The sequence below is a fragment of the Panthera leo genome, chromosome B1 (genome assembly GCF_018350215.1).
Source record: "Panthera leo isolate Ple1 chromosome B1, P.leo_Ple1_pat1.1, whole genome shotgun sequence".
NCBI lineage: Eukaryota > Metazoa > Chordata > Mammalia > Carnivora > Felidae > Panthera > Panthera leo.
Window position 1 is genome coordinate 82,981,570 of NC_056682.1, and position 27,464 is coordinate 83,009,033.

At 37.8% G+C, this 27,464-nt stretch overlaps 1 protein-coding gene across 1 annotated transcript in view; it reads right to left on the reverse strand.

The window, feature by feature from the left end:
* GAB1 (GRB2 associated binding protein 1) overlaps window positions 1–27,464 on the reverse strand; it is a 122,610-nt gene that overhangs the window by 25,517 nt on the left and 69,629 nt on the right. The window contains 3 exon segments of the mRNA XM_042935407.1: window positions 263–864; window positions 4,843–5,068; window positions 16,486–16,780. Of these exon segments, the coding sequence (XP_042791341.1) occupies window positions 263–864; window positions 4,843–5,068; window positions 16,486–16,780 (1,123 nt within the window).

Below are 27,464 nucleotides of genomic sequence, written 5' to 3' on the forward strand. Positions count from 1 at the left end.
GGCCATACTTCTTCAGGGATGGAAAACTCCACCTCTTTCTCCCTTCCAGCAGAGCATGCACACAGGCACTCGCTGCATGCACAAACACCCTTCAAAGGATCTACTGAGACTCTGCCATCTTCCTACATGAGTGGGTGACTGCAGAGCTGAGGAAAAAAAGGACTATCATTTACCATCATTCTATGCTGAAAAGAACAAATATTCAGATAAACAGATTTTCTATCGTTAACTTCTAACACAGTAGAAGCCAGTTAGAGCTGACCTTTTCGCAATTTGTTCAAATCCACAGTGGAAATGGTATTACTACGTGATGGTGGCATCCCTGCTGTAGGGATACAGTAACTACTGTCAGTATCTGAGGCCGTGCGTGTGATACTACACGTTTCCACAGGCGATCGGTCATGAGCCGGATGTGGTTTCGGTGGCCGAGGTGGAGGAATATCTGGAATAGTGTCTAGCTTTGACGTCTGTCCCAAAGTTCCTTCTGGAAATGTTCGTGGAATCTGATAAGTATTACCAGGTGTTGGAGGAATGTCATAACTAATAGATACATGCCTCATTTGAGTCTCTACACTTGATGTCCCAGATGGGGTATTAAAAATATAGAGTTCTCCATCTGCCTCGGTACTTGATGGAGACACCTTTGGTAAAACATCGTGGGAGTAACTTCTGGGCAGGTTATAAAGGCTGGAGTCTACAGAAACAGATGCAGCACGAGACGGTGGAGAGTCATACATCATTTGCTGCTGAAAAAAGCCATTCACTCCATGTTTGCTCTGGGAGGAAGCAGGATTTTTATGAGAAGGGACGTTATCATTGCAGTCTGTTTCAGAAGAGGTGGATTTTGCAGAATCAGCATGTGCTCTAAATAAAAATTGTTAATGACAGAAAATAAAACACAGTGAAGACATAAGACTACATTTTAATAAATATATTTATAGTTTAGCAATCAAACTACATGGCTTTTTGCATTAGATTTTTTTGTGATCCATAAGATTTAAAGCATGAATGTTCCTTAGTTTTTATGATTATACACCAGACAATAAAACCACCACCACAAAACCACCAAAAGCATTCTCCCTAATTCCTGCCCTGTACGTGCCCACACCCCCAAATCCACCTATTAAATCCATGATCCCTGAAGCACTGGAATTAGAAAGGTACAAAACTCTGAGAAAGGTAAATGATTAAGACATAGACACAAGGAAAATCATTTCCCCTGAAGAGCATGCAGAAACCTCGTGCCAATGCAGTTTATCAAGCTGGTCCATTGCTCTTTAGCCCACCTGTGGCAAATTTGTTGTTCTGCAAGACTATAAGTCTAATGATTTCCTGGTATTGAATAAATTCAATGTGACCTACAAGGAGGTGGCAACTTGAAAGGTTTGTATATCTTCCTTTCCACTAATTTTCTTTAACGAACACTCAGCCAATACTATAAAGACGATCAAAATATAACGCCCAGAGTTCGCCAACTCCAAAAAATAATTAACCTTGAGAAATCTCATTAGAGTATATTTAATGTTTTGGGTACATTTCCAGGCTTTGCTTTCTGTGGTATCACAAAATTTGGGTAAAAGCCAAAATGAAGCTAATGATACCAGCACATTGCACTTCCTTAACGGTTAACTAGATACTTAACCTCTTGTGAGTGATGTCTAAAGTCTGGTAGGAACTTGAATTTAATCTTTTAAAATGTAACTTGTGAGAGTTCTTTAAGGTCTGATCTTCCCTGATCTTTTAGTAACACCTAGCACTATGTATCACACGTATTTATTCAAACTCTCCACCGCTGGTGTCATGGAACCCATACTGTAACATCCTCACTTCCATTCTCCCTCACTGATTACTCCCTTGTTTCACTGACTGGCTACAGCCAACAGAATCCAGTCTTCTGGATTCTGATTCTTGACCACACACACCATTTAAAAACCCTCCTTTCTCATGACTTCACATTCCACTGAATGCTGATGACTCCCATCATCTCACCAAACTCTTGAGTCCCATATTTTCAAACTGTTCAAATATATTTCTATATGGTTACCCCAGTGTTAACCCTGCTTATGCATACCAAGCCAAATTCAACTTACTTCTCAAACTGATTGTCCTTTCTGACTTGCCATGAAAAGAAATGTCTTTATCCAGATTCTCTAGGCTCAAAAGGCAATCAGCGTTGACTCACTCTCTTTGATCTCCACCATCCCCCTTCAGGCACTGACTCCTTCTTCCTAACCAAGTAACTATTCCCTGCTCTGTTCCCACTGTCCCCACCCCAAGTTCAGGTCTGGGTGTCTGCTAAGATCCACACCACCGAACCCTCCTAAGAAGTCTCAGTGGACCTCCTTCCTCCAGTTTCTACCTCTTCCAGTGAACTCAAGGGACCATACTGCGAGGCTGCTATAAGGTCAGTATTTTCAGAACATGGCTTTCATATCACTCATCTATTTGGAGAAAATACTGTTAAAGGTCCCAGCAGGCTGTGGGAACTACAAAAAAAGCCCACAAGCAACTCCACTTACCATCCCTGGCTGAGGCTATACCATCCCTGGCTCCACCTGACATGCCCTATCTTATGCCCTACTCTCCCCCAGTGGAACCCTCTACTCTGGGCAGGCTTTCCTCTCATTTGCTTCCTCTGGCCCCTCACTCTCACCTCGCCTTTCTCTCAAATGCTTTTTATGCAGATTGCTAATGACAGGGTCCTTTTCTCTCACCAACAAGTATAGTTCAAATCCTACACCTCCTTGGAAACGTTTCACCTTCCATTTTAAGAACACTTGCACTGTCCCTTCTAGGAATTTCTAATGCATCTACACATATTCTAAATTTGCACTTCATTTAATTCAAACATGTGGGTTAAGAGAAGTTAGAAGCACAAGTAATAAGTTCCCTGCTCTTGACTAGCTTATGGTTTAGCGAACAATAAACTATATACATCAAACTATTTCCAATTCTGTGATAAAAGGGAGGCATGACCAGGATGCTATGAAAACCCACAGAGGCATTTAGTTCAGGCTGGGAGTTTGGAGGAATGTTTCCTAGAGGAGTAGATGTCTGAGCTGAATCTTGAGTCCTGCCAGATGAACAAGAGTTTGCAAAGCAATTCTCCTGTCTTCACCTGCAGACACTTAACATTTGACTTCTTCATAAGCTTTGCTTGTAAACTCTGAGGGTGACTGTATCTGAGGCGGCTTATGTAGTTAGTCTGTTCCTTCACAGCACCTACCAAGACAGTGGGCACATAGTGGATACTTCATAAATATCTGTCAATTAACTGTCACTTCTGTGAAATACATAGATACAAAATCTATCTGAGCAGGGATTCTCAGCATAATTTCTACTATAACAGGAAAGCTGTAACACCAATGAGATCAATGAAAGGTACCATACAACAAGAAAATGCACTGAAAACGGTGACTTAACTATTGGCTTTTAAAAAGTTGATACTGAAAAATAATTGTGAATCTCTATAAAATAAAATCTTAGTTAGTAGCAGAGGTAACAAAGTTGCGAATGTATAATTTTAAATATTCACAGCAAACAAGCAAAATCAAGTTAGAATTTGATATTATTAACTAGTATTGATTTATAAAAAGATTTTTGTTTGTTTGTTTTTGTTTTTGTTTTTTTGCTCTTACAGGTAAAATCCCATTACAACAAATATCTAGAAACCCATCTTTGGAATGTCTGTATTCCATTATCTCGGGGAATCATTCACAACAACCTAATCTGTAGTTCTTGACAAATTCCATATAAAAATTGTTGAACAAGCACTTTGTACCATCTTAGTCCGGTAACAGTCACTTTCTCCATGAAAACAATCACAACATTTTTTTGTTATAAAATAATGCTTAATATCCAATCACTCCATTTAAAAAGCATCTTTCACATCTACTATGTAATTCCCACTTTTATATACCTCAAGTGAGGACATAAATATCCCCAACATCACTAGTTGCCACCACACTGCTGATGGCAGACACGGGTTCCCTGGTCTTCATTTTCTGGCTCCAATTCTGTTACCTCTGGCCTTCCAATTAACAGAAAATGACAAGAGTGATCAAATGAAACCACTGCACAGCTTAGAAGAAAAGAAAGAAGCAGGAAGGGAGATGATGGGGAAACCAAGGATTTGGGGAAGGCTTTATGATACCTTTGGGCAAGCACTGAAGTCCATAGATTTGTTTCTACTTAAAAATGTATAAACTCAGAGCTTGAGGTAAGCTCTGCTTCACGGCTAGGTACGATGACTGGAAAGTTTTACGGTTTTTAGCAATATACTTGATTGATTAGATTTCATCAAATTTCACTAAAACCCAATTTATATATTCCCATAGAATTTGCTATATTGGGATTTTACCTGTATAATTAATTTCTCACACAGATCCAAAGCAACCACAACACACTCACTGCAATGGAATCGTTTTGCTTTCAAAATCTTCTAGTAGTAGGTATTCCTCTCCTTCTTCAGAAACAAAAGATGACCCTTGGCTGGTTTACAATCACATAAGAAATGGAGCAAGATCACCATTTATAAATCAGTGAAATCTGTTAAGCAAGTAATACTGTGAGTCTGTAACAAAGACTATGAAACAGGAGACAGATTTCTAAAAGAGCCTTGTAGGTACAAGTGTTCTTTGCCAAAGATAGTAGAGAATGCGTTTCTTCCATAAAACTCCTGAATATCAGAAACCATTAGGAGAATATAACCTGAAATATAGTAAGCCTAAACTATAACCCTAGATAGTTGGGTTTCTCTTAAGCCTTCAAATCAGAATTTTAAAAGTTTCAAGATTCTAAGTGCGCATGCACGCACGCACACACACACTCACAGGTATTTACCTGGTGGGTTCAGGCTTCTTGCTTTGACAGTTGATTAGCAAGAGGTAGTCTTGAGGATCCTCCTGGATGCCAACAGTTTCCAGGTGTGGTGGAAGGTTAATTAGCTGATAGGGAGGAGGTGGAGCAGTGGAGGATGAATCTACCTGGGTGGACGGCGGTGCTGTGTTGACCGCCAAAGGTAAATCGGCTGGCGCCTGGGCAGAGTTGCCAGGGGGCTTCACAAGATCTGCAACACCAAAGTAGAACTGTCATCGTCTATCCCATTTTAAGGGCTGTTTCTTAAATAAAGCTCCTTGAAAGTTTGAAGACAAACTGTTTAAACACACAGGAGCGTGATAAACCATGACAATGTCAGTTAAAACAAATTCTACCTATACAGCAACATTTGTACAAGAAATTATTGGCTCTTGTCAAAGAGATATGAAGAGTAAGGCTCTTTCTTCCAGAGGCTATAATAAAGCCATGTTCCCTTTGCCTTGAACAATCTTTAGTTTTGAGGCTACTGGCAATGAAGATGTTATATAATCGTAGCACCAGAGGTAGATTTTTTCCATAATAAAAAAACAAAGTGTTTCCCATGCCAAGCCAACTTTCCAAGGAGGCCCATTTTATTATGTGGCATTTACAGGCACAAGGATCATCTCTTCGCCCCATCTTTATTTTGCTGTTCATTCTTTTCCTTCTACTCCTCAGCAGACTAAGGAGAAATAGTTCTAATTCTGGGATTCATGTTCAGGGAAAGAGATTTTCTTTAATGCTTCTCCTCTCCCCTCAGCTCATAGCCTCATTTACCATTTATTGGGTTTCTGTAATATTTTCAGGCAAAAGGGGTCAGCAAGTGAGGGAGTAATTTATTAAGCACTCAACAATGTTCTGAGAAGATATACGAAACTAGCTAAATTGGTTACAGTTAAGTAATCTGAAAACAAACTGAAAACCTAGAGATAAAATCCCACGTTAATCACTGACACAACCAAGTAAATTTTCAAGAACCCAGAAGAAAAATTCTCTGTTAGTGTGGTTAGGAATATAAGACTATAAATCCAGAAAAAGGTAAATACTCATATATGAATAAACAAATTTATTTACTGTCTATGTTAGAACAGAAAAGGCTGGCTTCAAACTGAGATTTTTTTTTTTAATAACAAAACATTATCTAAAAGACACTAAAAAGTGGTAAAGGATTTAATATGTTCAACCAAATAAAATCAAATGGGAGGTCATATGACCTGTCAATTCACCAGGAAGGAGCTACATGTCAGCTCTAGCTTCCCTAGACACTACAGGATAAGTCCACATGGTTTTGATAATGTCTTTATGTATTCAACTTTAGTATCTGTATATGCACCACAGCAAAATTTATGTAGTTTATATTTTATAACTGTTCTTCCTAAGCACAGAAGCTCATATCATGGGGCGCCTGGGTGGCTCAGTCGGTTAAGCATCCAACTCTTGGTTTCAGCTCAGGTCATGATCTCATGGCTTCGTGGGATCGAGCCCTGAACTGGACTCTGTGCTGACAGTGTGGAACCTGCTTGGAATTCTCCTTCTCTCTCTCTCTTTCTCTCCCCCTCATGCGTGCTCTTTCTCAAAATTAATAAACTTTTTAAAAAAGCTCATAATTATAAAGCTTGAATAAACACATTAGTATGGCTAAATATAAGCTTACCTTTATTTATGGGTCCCCAAAACAAACACAAAGGATCAGAACTCCTATGCATCAGTGTGCCCCACAGGTGGTAGATGCTTAAACTGTTTCATTCACCCAGCAGAAACTCACTAAGCACTTTCTTTCTTTCTCTCTTTTTTTAAATGTTTATTTAAAATAAATAAATAAATAAATAAATAAATAAATAAATAAATGTTTATTTTTGAAGGAGAGAGAGACATAGCGTGAGCAGGGGAGGGGCAGAGAGAGAGGGAGATACAGAATCTGAAGCAGGCTCCAGGCTCTGAGCTGTCAGGACAGAGCCTGATGTGGGGCTCGAACTCATGAGCTGTGAGATCATGACCAGAGCCAAAGTCGGACTCAGCTTAACCAACTGAGCCACCCAGGTGCCCCACTAGGCACTTTCTCTATGTCATGCTGGAAGAGATTAAGGCAAGGGGCACTCCCAAATCTTCAAGATCCATTCAACTGCAAGTGCAGTTTGGAATTTGCTCAAGCATTATGTCAGCCCTACTAGGTGCTAATTTAAGTATGAAGACTTCTTTCACTTGGAGAGTTTGGCCTGAGTACATAGAAGTTGAGCTAATTTCTAATATTTTCTCTTTGTTATGCTGCATGCAATGTCAAGTCTTCATACAAGCTCATCTAACAAAATCTAATACTTTATGCCAGGAGTTAATTCCTTCTTATTTATGAAAGGTGAGAAAAGAAAATGGTGAGAACAGAAAAATATTCTTTTGGACATTTATACAACATAATGCCATAATTTCAGTGGGAACTCATAAATACCTCATTACGTCTAATAGATGTTGATTGCCAATAGTGCACATAATGTACTCTGTGAAATGTTTTACTGTTTTGACTCAGTTGCAAATATATAAAGATTTAGTTAAGAGGATTTTACATCAGTGACTCAGTAAATCCTTGTGCATTGTTAAACTTAAGAGAATTATGAAAAATATTTACCTGAAATATAAAAATTTTCAGAAAAAATATTTTCTGAAGAGCTTTCAGAAAAACCTATACAACTTCAAGGAAGAAAAGGGGGAGGGAGAGGTCAGAAAGCAGTTACCATATCCTATAGGCTGTATTCACAAATACATTTTACATACTTCTTTTTGTGCCATAGATGTGTGGTAAAATCGTATGATCCCATTCAATTTTTAGTTCTGACCAAAACAAAATGAAACTCAACACTGGAAACACATCACTAGATAAAACAGTCTGAATCCTAATTTTCCACTGTAACTCCTAAAGTAAGCTTCTCAGGTGGATGTTTTTAGAGATACACTTTTCCTGTAATATTTTTTCTAAACTTGATAGCTACACACTAAATGAACACAGTGATTCATCTTCAGTGTGGGAAAAGAATCACCCAGCCAGGCAATCCTTTTGTCTGACCTTGTGTTATTAACACAATGGGACCATCTCTTTTTTAACCTTCCATTTCTTCTACCTGTGAATGACTAAAGTTTTTTATCCTCTTTAGAGATGCAAGATCCTCTCAATTTCTGGAAAAAAAAAAAAAGACTGGGATTCAAAGGTTCCTTTTTAAAAAATATATAGTATCTTGTTCACAATATGGGAAAGCTTGCATCTACTTCTAAGAGGCAAGAACTGGAGAGAACTTCCACTATGTTCACTAGCAAGCTCATGAAAGAAAAGACCTTTAAACAGCCATGAAAAGCAAGCCCAACCATTCCAAACAAGATGGCATATGAAGGCCTTAAAAAGGAAAGGGAACCGGGGCACCTGGGTGGTTCAGTCGGTTAAGAGTCTGACTTCGGCTCAGGTCATGATCTTGCGTTCGTGGGTTCGAGCCCTGTGGCAGGCTCTGTGCTGACGGCTCAGAGCCTGGAGCCTGCTTCGGATTCTGTGTCTCCCTCTCTCTCTGCCCCTCCCCTGCTCATGCTCTGTCTCTCAAAAAAATTAAATAAAACATTAAAAAAATTTTTTTAAAAAGGAGAGGGAACACTGCTCTGCCACTTTGGCTCAGATAATGCACTATCTTCAAAGTTTTAGTCTTTGGGGCTGTTTTACTCATGTTAATTTGACTATATACTCAGCTCTGCATATTTTAATGCAAGCATTGCAGTGTGTCTAAGTACTCTCATTTCTGGTCAAAGTTAACCAATTGGTCTGAAAAACTTCTGTTCCACTTTATAAAGACACATGATTTACCTCATTCTGCCAGACAAGTAGTTGAGCAGATCCCGTTTGTTGTTTTCTGCCTCACCTGGGTCTCTAACTTACTGCTCTTTCTAAGTAATGCAGGTATCAAGTTTCTGAGAACCAAATATCAGCTCAGGGTTTGCTTATGTGTGTAAAATCATTTCCTGTGTCTTAATTCAAAAAACATAAAGAGTATAATTAGCATTCGTTAAAGGCCTAATAAGCTGCTGGAGCAAATTCTTAACTAAATTTTACTTAGAAAGGTAACAAGTACTGGTAAGGTAAGCTTCAACCAGCTTTTGGTGAAGAGAAGTATATTATTATGTGAAGAGAACTACAAATAATAAATTGGTCCACATGACCCTGGCTTAATGCACAGTTTTATCCTGGTTGAAACCATAATGCCCTGGTGTTACTGTCCCTCATAGAAGTCGGGTGCCTACGTAATGCCTCTAAACAGTCAAAATAATATATACAGATAATATTTTTTCTTTTAAATTAATTTTTTTTTTAATTTGGGAGAGAGAGAGAGAGCGTGTGAGTCGGGGAGAGGGGCAGAAGGAGAGGGACAATCTTAAGCAGGCTCCACACTCAGCAAGGAGCCCAATATGGGGCTGGATCCCATGACCCTGGGATCATGACCTGAGATAAAATCAAGAGTCAGATGCTCAACCAACTGAGCCACCCAGGTACCCCATATATACATGCGTACATACATACATACATATATATATAAAGGCACAAGAGCTCAAGCCCAGGGAAGCAATTCTACTCTTTCTCATTGATAAGGAGAATATTTCAAAGTTAATATGACCAGGTCCTCTGATTTTGTAACTACTGCCATACTGTATTTAGCATGTGGTAATAAAACTGCAGTGTTGCTCATGTCTTTGTCAGGAGACTAGATGAGATCCTTTTCTCTCAAGCTGGGCTACATTTGCTGATAGGATACTTTCTGGTTTCTACAGCAAAAATTTTACCTTTATGTTCACAAACAGGTCAACAGGCAAATAGGTGAAGGTTACTCTGTTTCTATTAATTACTAATTTACCTGGTCTGTTGTAGAATTTTTTTTTTTTTTTTTTTTGTCAAGAGATGCATTTTGATTGGATCTATGCCTAATTAACTTAACAAATTAAGAGTCTATCGACAAAGATTATGCATCAATTAACATCAATCCTAAAGTAACTGTTTTCTCATTTCAGAACACATCATTTTTTATAGAAGAACATTCTGTAAAGGTAAATCTAGCAAATGTATACAAATGAGAAACATCAGTAGTTGCAATTTTTAGTGAAGCAACCTGCAATTTCAAAAATTGAAGACCTTTAATCATAGCCCAACCTATTTAATGTGTTTCAAATAGAAATTTTTTTTATTTTGATGATCTCCTTAATAGGTTGTGCAAACATTCTTGGAAACTTTTTAAATAAACCCCTAGGAAGTGCTGAAAATGTCTTAATTCTTAATCCAGAGGCATCCATCCTGTCATCAGAATCACTGCGGGGATTTTAAAGACCTAGGTGCTGGAGCCCCATCCCAGGAGACTCAATGAATCAAGATCTCAAGAGCAGCAACTTGAAAATGTGTAAGAAAACAAAACAAAAACAGAATAAACTCTAGTTAAACTGGTCCTCAGGGAAATGCAAATTAAAACCACAATGAGGGGCACCTGAGTGGCTTGGTGGGTTAAGCAGCCACCTCTTGATTTCCACTCAGGTCATGATCTCAGGGTCGTGAGATCCAGTCCCCTGTTCGGCTCTGTGCACAGCGTGGAGCCCACTTAAGATTCTGTCTCTCTCCCTCTCTCTCTCAAAAATAAAAATAAATAATAAAACTACAATGAGACACCAGTACACATTCATGAGGATGGCTAAAATTAATGACTGACAAGACCAAATGTTGATGAGAATGTAGGTAACTGGAAGTCTCCTACACTGCTGGTAGGAAAGCAACCAGTACATATCCTATGATGTAGCAATTCCATCCATCGCTATTTACCCATAAGAACTAAGGGTTTATGTCCATCAAAAGATATATATAACAGCGCTCACAACAGCTTTATTTGTATCAAAATAGAAATAACCCAAATGTCTATCAACAAACACATCCATAATCTGTGATATACTCATGAAATGGAATGCTACACAAGATGAAGAACTCCCACTACATGCTACATGGATGGATCTCACAGACTTCTATTGGAAAAAAGAAGCCAGATTCAATGGTTTTGCTCATATAAAGTTCAGATACAGGCAATACTAATCTATGGTTATAGAATCAAAATCAAAAAAATTTTTTCTGGGTTTGTACTGGAAAGAAGGATGAAAAAAACCTTCTGGGGGCTGGACATATTCTCTTTTTTTAACTCTGAGTGGCAGTTACACAGATTTATGTTTCTATCTATAGATATAGATGGATGTATACAACTATATTGTACTGTATACTTAAGATCTGTACCTTCGACAGTAATGCGTCATACCTGAATAAAAAGTAAATAAAAATAAATCTAGCAGTTCTCTAATTAAGAAGAACTGCTTTTACAGGAAAAGGGAGCGTATGTATATTCTTACATTAGTTTACCTACTTTTCTAAAGGGAAGAATATCAAACAGTGACTATTTTTAAGCCACTATTATCTGGGCACTTTAAGGAAAGCAACTCAACTGATTGATAAGAGGCAACTTTCTAATCTTGCACCCTGAAATTAGACCAGGAGCCATTGCGCCAAGTTAGTTAGCTGTTTAGAGCCCTTAGGCTGTGTTTCCTGGCACTTGTTAAGCAGATTTAACAGCTTCCACCTTGGTGTAGAAACAAAAATAAATCTGCACATTTCCAAGAAAAACAAAAGAAATTAGTCTCTACCCTCAAATCTGCTAAATAAAAGCATTCATAGGAACCGCACACAGTTCAATGAACTACAATTTAAAAACAGATTCAGCTTGCCAGCATTCTGAGTATTCAATAATAGCAGTGGTCACCTGGGGCAGCGGAAATAACATGGTAACGATATTTTGAGAGGTTCCTGGAATCAAAACACAGGTCAGATTTTTCCCCTTTCCTTTTGTTTTCAGCAAAAAGTAGTTATTCTCATAGGGACTGGGGATAGTTATTTTCTCAGACTGTAATACCCAAGCATAGGATATTTCTTCCCACATCTTGCCTGACACAAGCATAGGGAAAAATGATTTCGTGTCATTAGTTTTAAGCCAAGAGTAAGAGCATACTCAACTTTGAAATGGGAAGAGCACAGGGCTCAGGGGACAGATTCTAGGTAAAAACAAAAACACCTATTATTTAGTGATTGGTGGGGAGATCTATTTAGAAGCAAGAGAATATAAAGCAGGTGGTAAAGCAAATGGAAGAACAAAGACATTCTGATGTTTACTTTGTCATATTAAATTGTATGAATGTGATCACAAAGGATAATAGCAGTTCTCTGCTGTTTGAATCTTTAAATGTGTGGATTTTTGTTAAGGCATCTAGCAAAGTCAGCTACTACCAATGAATAAAATGCAGTGGTTAACTTTGAAGCGTTTTTGCAGTTTTGCTACCATGCATGAAAAATCAAAATTATAGAAAAAAAAATTTTTTGTGGCTCCTAGATACTACGCAATGAAGGACTATTCATCTTTCACTGATATATGACCTACTAATTTATTTACAAGTTCATAATTTATGAGACACTCAAGTCTTCAACATCATAGTCAGACATTTCTAATTGTGGCTATTTGGGAGAAAGCCAGGATGAACTTGCAAAAAATTCTATACTGTAGAACTTACAAAAACAAATGTAGTTGCATTTAGATATAGCTCATGAACTACACTTAGCACTGGCAAATTGAACTCCTTAGCGGCCTGTTATGTGAACAAATAAAAGTGAGTTATGATTAGTACAGCTGTTTGTGGTAACCAACTCATTATATACATCAAATTTGATTAACAATACTGGAAATTTTCTCACAACCTCCCCTTTTATTGATATTGTGAAGATAAAACATTCACAAATTAAGAGTTTCATTCAAGACAAATGTATTTAAAAAAATTTTTTTTAATGTTTATTTATTTTTGAGAGAGAGACAGACAGAGAGAGACAGAGCATGAGCAGGGGATGGGTCAGAGACAGAGGGAGACACAGAATCCGAAGCACAGTCCAGGCTCTGAGCTGTCAGCACACAGCCCGACATGGGACTCGAACTCACAAACCACAAGATCATGACCTGAGCCAAAGTTGGACGCTTAACCGACTGAGCCACCCAGGCGCCCCTAGACAAATGCATTCTAATCTATTTTAAAAGGATTTGGGAGTTTTGCGCCCCTCCCTATATTGGTAAGTTCATGAAGCAAAAAACAGACATTGTGACTGATTATGACTACAAATACATCGAAAATGTTTCACTAAGTATAAAATAAAGTTCTCGGTACATTATCAGCTATTACAGAGCCATTTAAAACTACCTATGCTTTTCCTGACCTTCTTAAAACTAAATTAACTGCTATCGATGCTTATTTATTTTTTCTTTAACTGGACACTTATCTAACAATATTATAATTCCTAGATTATTTTCCTGTCTCTGTTAGACTGACTATAAGCTCTATGAGGGCAAGAGCTGTATTAACACAGTCCCATAGTTTCATACTTTGATATATGTATATAATCATACTTTAATAATCATACTAAATTATATATAATATATATAATTATTAAATATATTAAATTATATATATTATATTTTTTTTCCACACACATTATGTATCTTGCACTCATCAACTGTAATGAATTATTATTCTGAGTATGAATCCTTCCCCACTAGACGCTCAGTTCCACATCTGTAATGTTTGCCATTTGTCTCCCTAACTAGTCACCTAATAATATATAGGTTGCAGGAATATCCAAAGCCTAGTAGAGTGCTGGCAAATTCAGTAATTTGGTAAATTAATGAATCAATTTCCAAAACAGATAAAACCTTCCTTCTTCCCAGAGATGACTGGGTGTTCATCAAACTTCCAGATGATGAGATGAGAGTCATGCTAAGGTGGACAAATGGACCAGACTCCATGCCTTGAAACTCACAAAGTTAATCTCAGATACTTGTGCATTTGAAATTCTTATTTTGGGGGTTCTCAAGTCTACCCACCCCTGAAAGGGCTTCCAAAAATTAGACATATTCCTTGACTGAAGAATGTATCTCCTCTTGGAGGGTATCTCATTTCCTTTGGCAATATATTTAGGAGAATTATACAGAAAACAAAAAGAGACGGAAGAATCCCTACTACTTAGTCTTTCAGATCAACTAAATCTATACAGGCAACTGATGAAGACAGAAGTCTACTTTTATGTCCCTAAAAACAAAATCTAAATTGAAAAGAAAGCCATCACCAAAAAGCGTATACAAGGACTTAAATTATTTTAACTGAAAATCCATCATATAATGAAATTAATGTGGTATCTTAATTGAAAAATTATCATTACTGCATGGTCATTAAACAGCCATTAGAGAGCTATCTTATTTGTGACTTTAACTTTAAAATCCTCTACTGCACTCAAATATAGACCTTATATGCAAGAATGGAAAGGAGTTTAACTGGAGTTAGGAGTCATACCAGTCATACCTCCACACGCACTTAAATGTGAACATACTTATTAGTAATTTCACAAAAACCACTAAAGCTTAATTCCACAGGTGAAACAATTTCTTGAGGCTTTTAATCACTAGAACTCTGCTGAAAAGCTCTAGTTCATCAGCCACCTCCTGTCTAAACTGGATGCCTCCTTGCCTGTTACAGTGCTGCTCCCTCTCAGGATTCTGGATTCTCTCACCAAGGGGTTTCCCCACCCCACTGGGCCAATCCCAGCCCTGGAAGGCTCCTCCTTGTGGGCTGCTGACTGGCCAGAGAGGAAGCAGCATGCTGACCTGAGCTAATTAGAGATGACTGCTGTTTCACTTCAATTCAAAACTTGATGTTGATTGTTGATGCAATTTTTCCAGCCCTCACTGAAACTCCAACACTCCTAAATATAGATATTTGGAAATGCACACTGTAAATGGCAGTATAACCATGAAGATGCTAAGTTCAAAGACCTGAGGGTGCCTTTCTTTCTGATTTTTGGGTTTACAGACCTAAATTTGTGTTGGGGTCCCCTAGATATGTGTTTGTTGTCAAAGTAAGAGAAGTAGAGAAGTGGACGGGGAATAAGTGGTCAAGACAGCTATATAAGCACCTGAAGAGGAATTCTGCTTGTAAAAATATTTAAAAAAAATTTTTTTTATTAATGTTTATTTATTTTTGAGAGGGAGAGGGGAACAGCGTGAGCAGGGGAAGGGCAGAGAGAGAGGGAGACAGAGAATCTTAAGCAGGCTCCAGGCTGTGAGCTATCAGCACAGAGCCCTAGCAGGGCTCAAACTCACAAACCGTGAGATCATGACCTGAGCCAAAGTTTGATGCTTAACTGACTGAGCCACCCTGGTGCCCCCACGTGTAAAATTCTTTATGAGATCTTTACTCAATCATTCAGTTCTTCCCAGGACAGATACTCCAGAACTCAGTGCCTCAACCAACTCTCTTTCCTCTCCTCCCACCCCCACTTTTATCATTCACAGCCCCCTGCTCTAGTCACATATGATTCTGTTCCACCTCAGGGTCCTTGCTCTTCCTTGCCCCTAAGCCTAGAGGGTTCTACATCCCTTTTTTCATTTATGTAGAAATACTACTTCCTGGGGCGCCTGGGTGGCTCAGTCAGTTAAGTGTCTGACTTCGGCTCAGGTCATGATCTCACGGTCCATGAGTTTGAGCCCCACGTCGGGCTCTGTGCTGACAGCTCAGAGAGCCTGGTGCCTGTTTCAGATTCTGTGTCTCCCACTCTCTCTGACCCTCCCCCGTTCATGCTCTGTCTCTCTCTGTCTCAAAAATAAATAAATGTTAAAAAAAAAAAAAAAGAAATACTACTTCCTTCAAAAACCTACAATTTACCTAAGAAGCTTTTCTTCACTACCTGTTATCCAAACCTTGAGCCTCTTCTTCCTCCATGCTGTTTTTAGGATCTTTGTGTTAAATAATCTCATTTGTTACTTTTTTTTATCATGTTTTTGACTGTCACTTGCTTTTCATAGGTATTGATAATCCTCTTGACTATTTCATAACTTCATAATCCAATATGGTCTTCTAAATTTTTTTTAATATTTATTTTTTGAGAGACAGAGAGAGAGAGAGAGAGAGACAGAGGAAAAGCGGGGGGTGAGGGCACAGAAAGAGGGAGACACAGAATCTGAAGAAGGCTCCAGACTCTAAGCTGCCAGCACAGAGTCCAACGTGAGGCTTGAAAGAATGAACAGTGAGATCATGATCTGTGCTGAAGTCGGATGTTTAACTGACTGAGCCACCCAAGTGCCCCATAATCCAATATAGTTTTAAAAATAACATCAAAATAATTGAGTCACATAAAAATGCTGTTTTTAAAATAGGTGAAAAATAGTCAAGTATCAGCAGTGCTATAAAGTTCAACTTAATATTTATATAGAAACTCAGGAAATGCTCTCAAATAAGTATGTCTTCTTGTCACCTTCTTCTTCAAGACATTTATTTAGATACTGCCCCACATGGTTAAGTCTCTCTTTCTAAACCTATGAAAAGCTTCTCCCCAAAATGATTAGAGGGTTATTAGTGCTTTTTCCAAATGGTGTTAGCTATTATAAAAAAGAAAATATTATACTGTGTAACTGAAATAACAAAGAATTTTATAATAGTTCTAAAAATGCAGCAATAAAGGAGAACTCAGGTTGAATAATAAAATCTTGAGCTTACCTTCCTCCGTAGGATTAAACCCACAGATGTCACAAATGCAACGAACCCACTTATTCATCTCTTCCTCACTGTCTGCTACCAAGTAGAAAATTCGGTCAATGGTGTTGATATCAAAAATGTAGCTGTTTTCAAACTCTTTTTTGTTAAATGTCAATCCAGCATCAACTTGCTGACATAAATTTAAATCAATAATACGGATAGGCTTCTTGGCATGATCATTTTTGTAATATTCCAAGACATCTGGATCTCCAGTTAAGCGACCACTGCGTAACACAAACCATCTCCTCTTCCATGCCTAGGGATGAAACAAAAATATCCATCTAGTATCAATTTGAGAGAGATTTTTCAAGAAGATGCACATTTATCAATGCACATTTCACAAATGAATTGTTGAAAGTCACATACATGTTTTCTTTGTTTCCAGGGAATAATCTACCACTCTTTACTGATGCCTCAACTTAAAAATGTGTCTATATATACATATTTATTATTTTCTATTAAATCTAATAGAATATTAGAAGATATTGATGTATATTAGATGGTATTACATAATGTAACATCAGGTCAATAAACTAAGGAAGACGGAGTTTTTACTAAATACAAAAAAGCAGTGGTTTCAACAAATGGTGCTGGGAAAACTGGATATCCACATGCAAAAGAAGTTGGACTCTACATCATACAAAAATTAACTCAAAATGGATCATCAAAGACCTACACATAGGAGCTAAAATTAGAAAACTCTTAGAAGAAAACACAGGGGAAAGCTTCATAACATTAGATTAGGCAACTGACAGGACATTAAGAATGCAGAAGAAACACAAAAGAAAAAAAAATAGGTAAACTGGATTACATCAAAATTTAAAATGTACACATTGAAGGACTCAATCAATAGAGTGAAAAGTCAGCTCACAGAATGAGAGAAAGTATCTGCAAATAATTTGTCTCATAAAAGATTAACGTCTAGAATATATAAAGAATTCCTACAACTCAGTAACAACAAAATAAACTAGTTTAAAAATGGGCAAAGGACTTAAACAGAGTCTCCAAAGAAGATATACAAATGGCCAATAAGCACATGAAAAAATGCTCAACAGCCTATCATCAGAGAAATGCAAATCAAAACCACAATGTGATACAATTTCATACACATTAAAATGTCTTTTATAAAAAACAAAAAACCACAGAAAATAACAAGTGCTGGTCAGGATGGCAGAAATTAGAACCAGTATGGAAAACGGTATGGCAGTTCCACAAAAGATTCCAGTTGTAAATATCCAAAAGAATTGAAAACAAGGTCTCAAACAGGTATTTGCACCCCATGTTTATAGTAGCATTACTCACAACAGTCAAAAGATAGGCGCAATCCAAGTGTCCATTGATGAATGAAGAAATGAACAAAATGTGGAATATACATAGAACACTGTTCAGTCTTAAAAGGGAAGAAAAATCTGACACATGCTATAACATGGATGAATCTTGAGATGTTATGCTAAGTGAAAAAAGCCAGTCACAAAAGGATAAAGTATATGACTCCACTTATACGAGAACTTACAGTAATCAAAATCTAGAGACCAAATGCAGAATGGTGGTTGCCAGTAGTTGGAAGATGGGGATAATAGTGTTTAGTGGGCAGTGTTTCAGTATGGGATAATAAAGAAATTCTGGAGATAGATAGTGGTTACGGTTGCACAACAAAGTGAATGTACTTCATGCCACTGAAGCTGTACACTTAAAAATGGTTAAAATGGTAAACTTTATGTTAGGTACAGCTTACCACATTAAAAAAAAGGCAAGGTTTTTCATGCCTTACTATCAAGCCATCAGTACGTAAAGGGCGGGGGGCACCTGGGTGGCTCAGTCGGTTAAGTGTCTGACTTCAGCTTAGGTCATAATCTCACAGTTCGTGGGTTCGAGCCTTGCGTCCAGCTCTGGGCTGACAGCCCTCTTTCTCTCTCCCTCTGCCCCTCCCCCACTCATGCTCTATCTCTCAAAAATAAATAAATGTTAAAAAAAAAAAAGAATACATAAAGGTACTTCTTCAAAAGACTCCTTTGTATTTTAAGCTATAGATCTCTTCTCACTCACTTCTGTGTGAGGGTAATGGAGAAAAAAGAGTTTAAAAGCTTTCCTCGTTTCTCACCTGAAAAGCAAGCAAAGAAATGGGCTGTGTCTTTCTTCCGGTGAGTCTATTTTCAAAGACCACATGGATAAGATCTGTATTCTTACGGGTTGCAATTTTCCTCCTCCTTTCTCTCTCTCTTTTCCCTTTTCTTCCCAACAAACATATACTAGCAATCTAGATCTACACTCACCATGTACTTCCTCCACAAATTTTGGTCAATTACGGGTTTCACACTATGCCTCAACAGGCCTAAAATTCTTTTACTATTACTCTCTAAAATCTCGTTGATTAAATAATAAAAACAGAACTGAATGACTGAAACAGTGCTTCAGCAGTCTTTAAATCCAACAACTCTGCCCAGAAACAATATTAAGTCTTAATCCTCCTTGAATGTTTTTTTTCTCTTAAAAAGATTTTTTTAATGTTTATTTATTTTTGAGAGACAGAGCATGAGCAAGGGAGGGGCAGAGAGAGAGAGACACGCAGAATCTGAAGCAGGCTCCAGGCTCTAAGCTGTCAACACAGAGCCCGAAGTGGGGCTCGAACCCATGAACTGTGAAGTCATGACCTGAGCCAAAGTCAGCCACTTAACCGACTGAGCCGCCCAGACCCCCCAACGCCTTCTTAAAACCTGGACAACTATACTTATAACTGAATTAGCTTGGGCGATAACTTTAGGTTTAACATTTTAATAGACTCTAAACTGTATCCATTCAAGGAAATGTAGCTACATTAAAAGGTAAATCAGTGAGCTAACCAGTCAATAAGTTATCTATTCTATTGTAAATACCTGTGGGGAGAACTACAAGTAGGTAATTCATGATCGCTACTCTTAAGGAGTTGACTAATCATGAAGCAAATATTTACAATACATGAAAATATTTGATAATACAGCAAACCTGTCAACGTACCTGCAGAACTATTGCTAAACGGAGAGGCATTCCTTCATGGAAAAACTGGATGCAATCCTTCAACAAGATTTAGTAGAAATATCACAAAGGCCTAAAAATATTACGTAGTTCTTTAGTGTCAACAAGGTTTTTTATTTTATTTTATTTTTTTTTTTAATTTTTATTTTTTTTTATTTTTTAATATATGAAATTTACTGTCAAATAACAAGGTTTTAAATTAACTTCTCAGTCCAACTATAACTCCAAGCAAAGAGGAACTAGTCATGTCCAGAAAGAGACGGCAGTGGGAAGTTCTTCTAGATGCTTTAGAGAACACTGAAAAATCCTAACATGTTAAATTCACATGACTTTAGCACTGGTTTCTGGATTACAAAAATCCATTTAGTTAGTAAGTAAGACATTTATTTACTTCAAAATAAATAAATATCATCTCTTAGTACAGTTATGTGATACCTCTCTATCAAGCGGTAAGCCTGAAAAAGTAATAGAGAAGAAAAGAGAGACGAAATATAGTATTATGTCACTTCTTTAGGGCCATCAAGGAATCATATCTTTTAGTAAGTGATTTCTCCAGATAGGAAAGATTCTGTCTTTAAATGCAGAAATGACTTTTTAAAACTTTAATGTCTCTTGTCGAAATCTTTCTACAATGCCTCACTACATAATTCATTGAACACAATCCACCCATTCCCCAATGACTCAGACTAAGTATTATAGGCATCAATCTCTATACTGCACTTTCAGGGAAGCTCTGAGAGGCTGCTCAACTATTTGCCGCTATACTAAATAGGGTCCTACTGCTGTGCCTGCGTAGTTGATCTATAATCTTTTTAATACAGTTAGCCTTGTCAGTTGTCACTTCTCTCTTCTAATAATACAGTTAATAGGATGCCAAACTGCTTCCTGCCTCAAGAGACTTTGCGCATGCCATTTCCTGAGTCTAGTATGTTCTCTTGCCAGGCGGACTCCGACCTTTGGGCCTTCCCTTCCCAGCGACCCTCAATTTAAGTAGAGCACAGTTTTAGGGACCTTATTACCCATGTAATAAGGTACCTTACTACCTAAAGGATTATTATCATTTTGCAGTTTAAATTTTCTTTGTATTTATTTATTTAGTATCTAACTCCCTAGGCAGACTGTAAAATCCACAAAGATAGTAACTTGTTATTACATATTCCATGCATAACACAGCACCTGGTACCTAAAAATACTTGTACGATAAGGAGAATCTCCCCTAAGACTCTGAAGTTGTAAAATTTTGCGAATATTAGATTAGATATAAGGGCCACGTTGAACAGAAGGCGTGCTTTCAAAAACTCTTCCACTTGAAAAAAGACCTGGATACTGAACATACACATAATAACATAAACATAACTAAGAGAGCTTTACCAAAACACATGCACAAAACACCTTGGAAAAAAATGACAAAAAGAAAGGAAAAGAATGTGTCCTTCTGCTACAGCTTATGGGTCACTCTTTGTCTTCTGGTTAACTGTGGCTCCCCAGCCATTTCTTTGCTTCTCTGTTGAAATGATATTGTTAAAATGTAAAAGGCCCTTGGAAACTAAAATAAATAGCCAAGACATGAGTAGCACTGGGGAACAGGAGTAGAATCAGGGAGTACGAGCTAGGCTGTACTGGCGATTACAGAGGATAAGAGATGAACCCTTACAGCAGGAAATTACAGCATTAAAACACAGAATTTAGCCAACAGCACCTGCCACTTATTTATTTATTTTTAACATGGTCCAAATGTGAATGTTTGTCTCAGTCACAAAATGAGTCACTCTTATTGAATCTGGCACAGATTAAACTGGAAAACAAAAGCAATTACATAAACTACACACTTTAATAAGGCAGATACAAAGGTTCTCTGGATTATGGTACAAAGCACAATTTAGCCACAGAATAAAGCTTGATGCTCGACAAGAGAACTGACATCAGCGCCCTTGCTAATCACAGCACAAAAGCTTCTCTATGTTTTGTCAGAGCACAAAATGGGCCCACATAAATCAGTCTTTGTTATCTGAAAATATCTGGGATTCTTAAAGTTTGCCCTATTTTTATCCTCGCTGCCTTGGTAGCCCCAGAGAAAGCTGTACATTGCCTCACCAATCCTGCAGCAGTAGCAGACAAAAGAGGACAAGTTTTCTAGAAACCTTCAAAAAAAAATACTCAAAGCAATTTTCAACAAAACTCATGTGGAAAATCATTTTCACTACTGGCATGCCATTACAAGCAGGTCTGCTTCAGAGGAACTATGCAAAAATCTACTTTGTTGTCTTTCCTTACGTTGCAATAATCATTTCAAGTTGAATAAATGACGCAGTAATAAGACTTCATCAGCAGGTATGTGTTTTAAAGTAGCTTAAAAGCACCCTACTCTGGTCCCCGGGTCTTGTCTCAGGGTTTTAAGAATAACTTTGGCTACCACATTAACATCAAAAGAGAAGAGCCTGTACAGTCCATGGATGCCAATGGAAATCTATTTAGATGAGATGACAAACTAAATGTCCATAATGCATTGCCATTTACCCATTCCCTACATTCAGTGACTGCCTACAGGATAAAGCCCAAACTCTCTGGTAGGCAGGGCACATGGGGCCCTCCACGCCTCTCTCTGTCTCCCCAACCTTACTTCTTGCCTCTCTGCCTTCCAACCACATTGGAAATTATTGCAGTTCCTCTAATGCTCTGCTTCTGTCCTGCCTCTGGCCCTTATACATGCTGCCCTGTGGCACATAATCTACTTCTAGACTCAACTCAGACCCCTTCAGGGCACCATCCCTGAGTGGACCCCTCTAAGCTCTCCATTTCCACCTTGATCCTAATTATGATGTTTGACATTCCCAAAAGTGAGTTTCCTGCGGGCTGAAGCCGTATTTTTTCACCTTTCATCTTTGTTTTCCATTGCCCAACCCCAAGGAAGTACTCAGTCTACATCTGCTGAATATGCCAATCACAGGAGGCAAGGATAAAAATACAGAATTTCTCACATTACCTATGTGTCATGGGGATAATGATATAACTATACTCTGCCCAACCACTTGTAAATGGAGAACTGTCGGGCAAGGTAGAGGTATATAAGCTATAAATTAACTTGTGTTAAAAACTCTACAGATAATAGTTATTTTTAAACTTCATTTTAAAGGAGTTGTTCTTTTAAATTTAAGCAAATTTCTGCATTTAAGCAAATTACGTAAATTGAAGATAAGCTTGTCACACTGAAACAAGGTCTTAAAATAGGTTTATCATATACCCTGCAGATTATCGGTGTGCATACATTGGCTAGAAAGTACAGATGGAGTCCCATTATCTAGTGGGAAGAAGAAAAAAAAATTTCAATCTAGATTAGCCTCAAACCATCACCTGCAATAATATTAACAAATTCACAAAATATGCCTAATTTGCCTAATATGGCAAGTGGGCTCAGTTTTAAAGAAATACACTGTAACTACTGCACTGATGTTTTCTGACTTCTCTGTGGCATAACTGACAGAGAACATGCCTGGTGTAACCCTTGCCAAGACTGCCTAGTGCCTTCCTTTACAGGAAGAACTAATTATTAAAGAAATAAGTATATGGGTGGGCAAAAAAGAAGAGGTCAGGGTGGTCCAGTGTTTCTCAACTCTAACTGCTTATAAGAAATATCTGGAGAGGGGCACCTAGGCGGCTCAGTTAGTGAAGCATCCAACTTTGGCTCAGGTCAAGATGTCAGGATTCGTGAGTTTAAGCCCTGCATTGGGCTCTGTGTGGACACCTCAGAGCCTGGAGCCTACTTTGGATTCTGTATCGCCCTCTCCCTCTTCCCTCCCCCACTCTCTCTCTCTCTCTCTCAAAAATAAATAAACATGAAAAATAAATAAATAAATAATAGAAATATCTGGAGAATTTTACTTTAAAAAAAAAATGATGCCTGGGGCCTCATCTCAGATAGATAGTAGGTCTGGGACATTAGCCCTGGCACATAGTTTTAAATGCTAAAGAGATGATTCTAATGTACCACCCAGACTGAGAACCACTGGTCCAATCAATAGACAGAATTAGGTTGCTCAACGAAATGGAATTTCAAAAACAATCAGAGATCCTTTCAAGCTTATGTCTATCTAATTCCTCATGGCTTCTACTCTTGCCAGTGAGGTTAAATATACTTCCCTCCTTGTTTTTGTTGAGTATTTATCCCACTGGTGAACGTCTGAACTCCTTTCTGTTGTTGGAAACCTAATCCATTCCTTAAGATTCTATCCTAACCTTCCCCTTTCCTCTCCACACCTTCCCTCTGGACTCTTAGCAACTCATCAGTTACTGCTCTGAAATGTCTCTTGCTACAGTTCAGTTTGGAACCATCTGTTATTTTACTACATACATTTCCAAATGTTCCAAATGTTTATGAATTATTTTCCCAACTAGACATCAAGTTCCTTGAAAGTCAAGACCATTCCAAGGGGCGCATGGGTGGCTCAGTAGGTTGGGCATCCAACTTCGGCTCAGGTCATGATCTCGCAGTTTGTGGGTTCGAGCCCCGAGTCGGGCTCAGTGCTAATGGCTTGAAGCCTGGAGCCTGCTTCGGATTCTGTGTGTGTGTGTGTGTGTGTGTGTGTGTGTGTGTGTGTGTGTGTCTATTCCTCCCCACTCGCGCTCTCTCTCTCAAAAATAAAGATTTAAAACATTAAAAAAAAAAAAAAAAAAAAAGGCAAGCCAAGACCATTCCTTAAATTATTCTGTATCAGCAATAGCACTTTACAACTTGTGAAGTCCTCAGAGCCTTGATGGGATGTTTTTAAAGTTTTCTGTTCATCAGAATGATTGCAGAGTCAGCAAACTTAAATGAAAAGATCTCAGGGAAAGAAAAAAAGTCTAAAGTTGTTATTAGGGGAAACTCCAAACTCCTTTCATACAAGGTTCTTTAAAGTCACACTTACCTGCCGCCTCACCTCTCCAATCTCTCACCTTCACAGACAACTTGCACCAAACACCCATGTTATGTTGTCTGGAGTCTATCACACCCTCTCTCTCTCACGCAATGAGCTCCCACACTCATTCTTCAAGACCAAGCTCAAGACCTATTCTTTGAAGCTTTCCTCAGCTTCCCCCTCATTAAGGCATCTACCTGCTACACTCTTCTGAGCTCTCAGCATACAGGTCCCAAGCAGCCCATTAGCAAGCCCATTCCTTTCAGAAAGAACTCTGATGCCTGCATTTAGGTCTCTCATCATTGCCAAAGTTTGCCTGGACCCAATAAGCTGAAGAACAGCAGTTTCTACATTGTTTAACCAACTACCTAAGAGACATCATCACTGTACTTTTATTAACCCTACATCATCCTAGGAAACTGGGAAAGCAAGGACAGTGGAACGTTCTTATTTGCAATCTCTTAAAAGATATTTATTTCACAACTGATAAGGAAAGAAAATCATTACCATGAATTCTTTGCTATAATTCAAAATTTATGTATAATCATAGAAATGTGTAAAATTTTAGAGTTGAAGACATGTGTTTCATAAGATGAAAATGCTGTTTTTAATAAGACAGGTTTTAATCTAAACTTCTTCATAAGGTTAATGGTTAAATTAAATGACGAGACTTGTATACGGTAATAAATAGATGCAAAACACTTAAAATGTGAGATAGATTTATATATATGATAAACGACCACAAGATAACTGTCAAATAAAAAAAAAAGCAACTTTCTGAATTACACATATGGTATGACTTGCATTTGTCTGAAATGATTGTGTGCTTATACACACAAACTATGTTTAGATAACAAGACTGGAAGGAGACACATTGACAGTGTTAACTGTGGTTAATTCCAGGAATAGGGATTGGAAGGTCACCCAAGTTTCATATTTTCATTTTATATACTTTTGTATAGTCTGATTTTTTCAAGGAGTTCCCATTTATTACTTATAATGTAAAAAAGTTACATATTTAAAAAGCTTATGACTAAAAATGCCTAAAAAGAAAGTCTATTAATATTTAAAAATTTAGGAACGATGTACACAAAACAAAAAGGGTTTGCATATGTATGGAAATGTATACTCTTCTTCTTACTCTGAAATTAGTGAATGAATTTAGCCTTTCTTTTAAATATAGAATTCCAGGATACATCTGGAAGGGCTCTTAGTCAGGAAATAGCTTAGACAAAGTATAACTACTTTGTTTCAATGACTGGAATTTAGGGGGTTAAAAAAGGCAAGTTGGGAGCACTTAAAAGATTTCCCATAAAGTTTTGATAGTTATAATATTCTTAATATTTTAATTTTCTTTAAAAACCATGTCAGTAAATGGTAACATACTTAGATATTTAAATATCTAAAAATAAGCACTTTAGGAATTGCTTTACCTATTAAAAATATTAAATTTCCATAATAATACAACTAAGGTAAATAAAATAAAGAAAAACAAATTAGCCATGAAACAAGGACAAAAGAAAACCATTTGCTTTAAAAGACTTGAGTTGTTTTCCAGGAAACACCATCTTTTCTCATAGAGCAAAATAAGGAAAAAACAGGCTCGGTGGAAGTTTCCACTCTACTGGCTCTATCATTATGATCATCTGTTCCAAACACACACAAGCCTAAAATTTCCTGTTTTCAAACTATTGTCACCATTTTCTAGCCTGGTGCTATCTGTGCTAACTTTAGCTTAGTAATATAAACAAAAGAATACACCAAAAATAATGCAGAACAATACCTAGATGTAGGCTAACAACTGTTCCACAAACCTTTCAAACAGTTTACATACATTGCCTGGACAAAAACAAACTGCTGGACCTGAAACAACTTCATAATAGCAAAACTAACAACAACAACAATAAAAAAAATCAAATTCAATTCAGAAAAAAATATTATAGTACCTGAAGGAAACTCAGGGAATTTGCAATTAAATAAAAGTACATATAATTTACTTGTTGAAATCATTGCTAAACTGATGCCCACCTCAAAGCCCTGGCCTAAGTCCTACATAAAACAAACAAACGAAAGAAGCAACAGCAGAAGCTGCTGAGTGTTCAGTGTATACAAGGCAGTTTTTACACCTTTTCTGGGTCATAGATCGCTTTGAGAATCTGATAAAAGCAATGGAAACGTTTCTTAGAAAAAGGCATATAAATAACATTGTACACAGTTTTAGGGGTTCACAGGACCTCTGAGGCACATGTTAAGAATGTCTGAAATAGAACAACACTTTAATATTTCTTACTACAAAGAACAGTTTGGTATGAGACCTTGGACCCCAACCAGGGAAATGTAGTTACTGAAGTTCCACAGGAAAGTAGGTCACCTCATACCATTAACTCTCAATACAGCATGGTGGGGCAAGTCAAATATATTTTTACTTGTGAATGCTAGTTCAAGTATCTCATCATATTCCCAACTGTCAGGGTTGAGGGGACACACTCTAAGTCTGGGGGTTTTCATGGCTTCTTTACCCTGACCAGGAGCAGGCTGAAGAGAGGCAGGATCCTGGCTGGCAGTGGGTCCAAGATAAGTTTGCAACATCCTGAGTGGCTAGGGGTAGAGGCCTGGGTGACGTATAGCTGAACCTGTACTGGGAAGAAAGATCGCCAGCTTTGGGTTTCATGTGATCTCATCCTTTTCTTACTATGATGTGCCCCGAGAAGGAGCAAGGGTCATAGGAGAATGGAGTCAGGAAGTCCACTCTATCTTTTGGGAATCAGACTTCAGCCTTGCCTCTGGCCTAGACAAAAAGCAGACTGCCTTACGGCAATTATTAGTCTTGTGCTCTAACAGTGATTTGGGACAGTATTTTATATTTATTTGATATTTTGCCACACTTTGTTCAGCATGAAACTAAACACAGAGTAGGTAATAAATACTTGTTAAATGTAACTGGACTTCAAGAAATATTTATGTGAGGGGCGCCTGGGTGGATCAGTCGGTTAAGCGTCTGCTCAGGTCATGATCTCATGGTTCGTGAGTTCG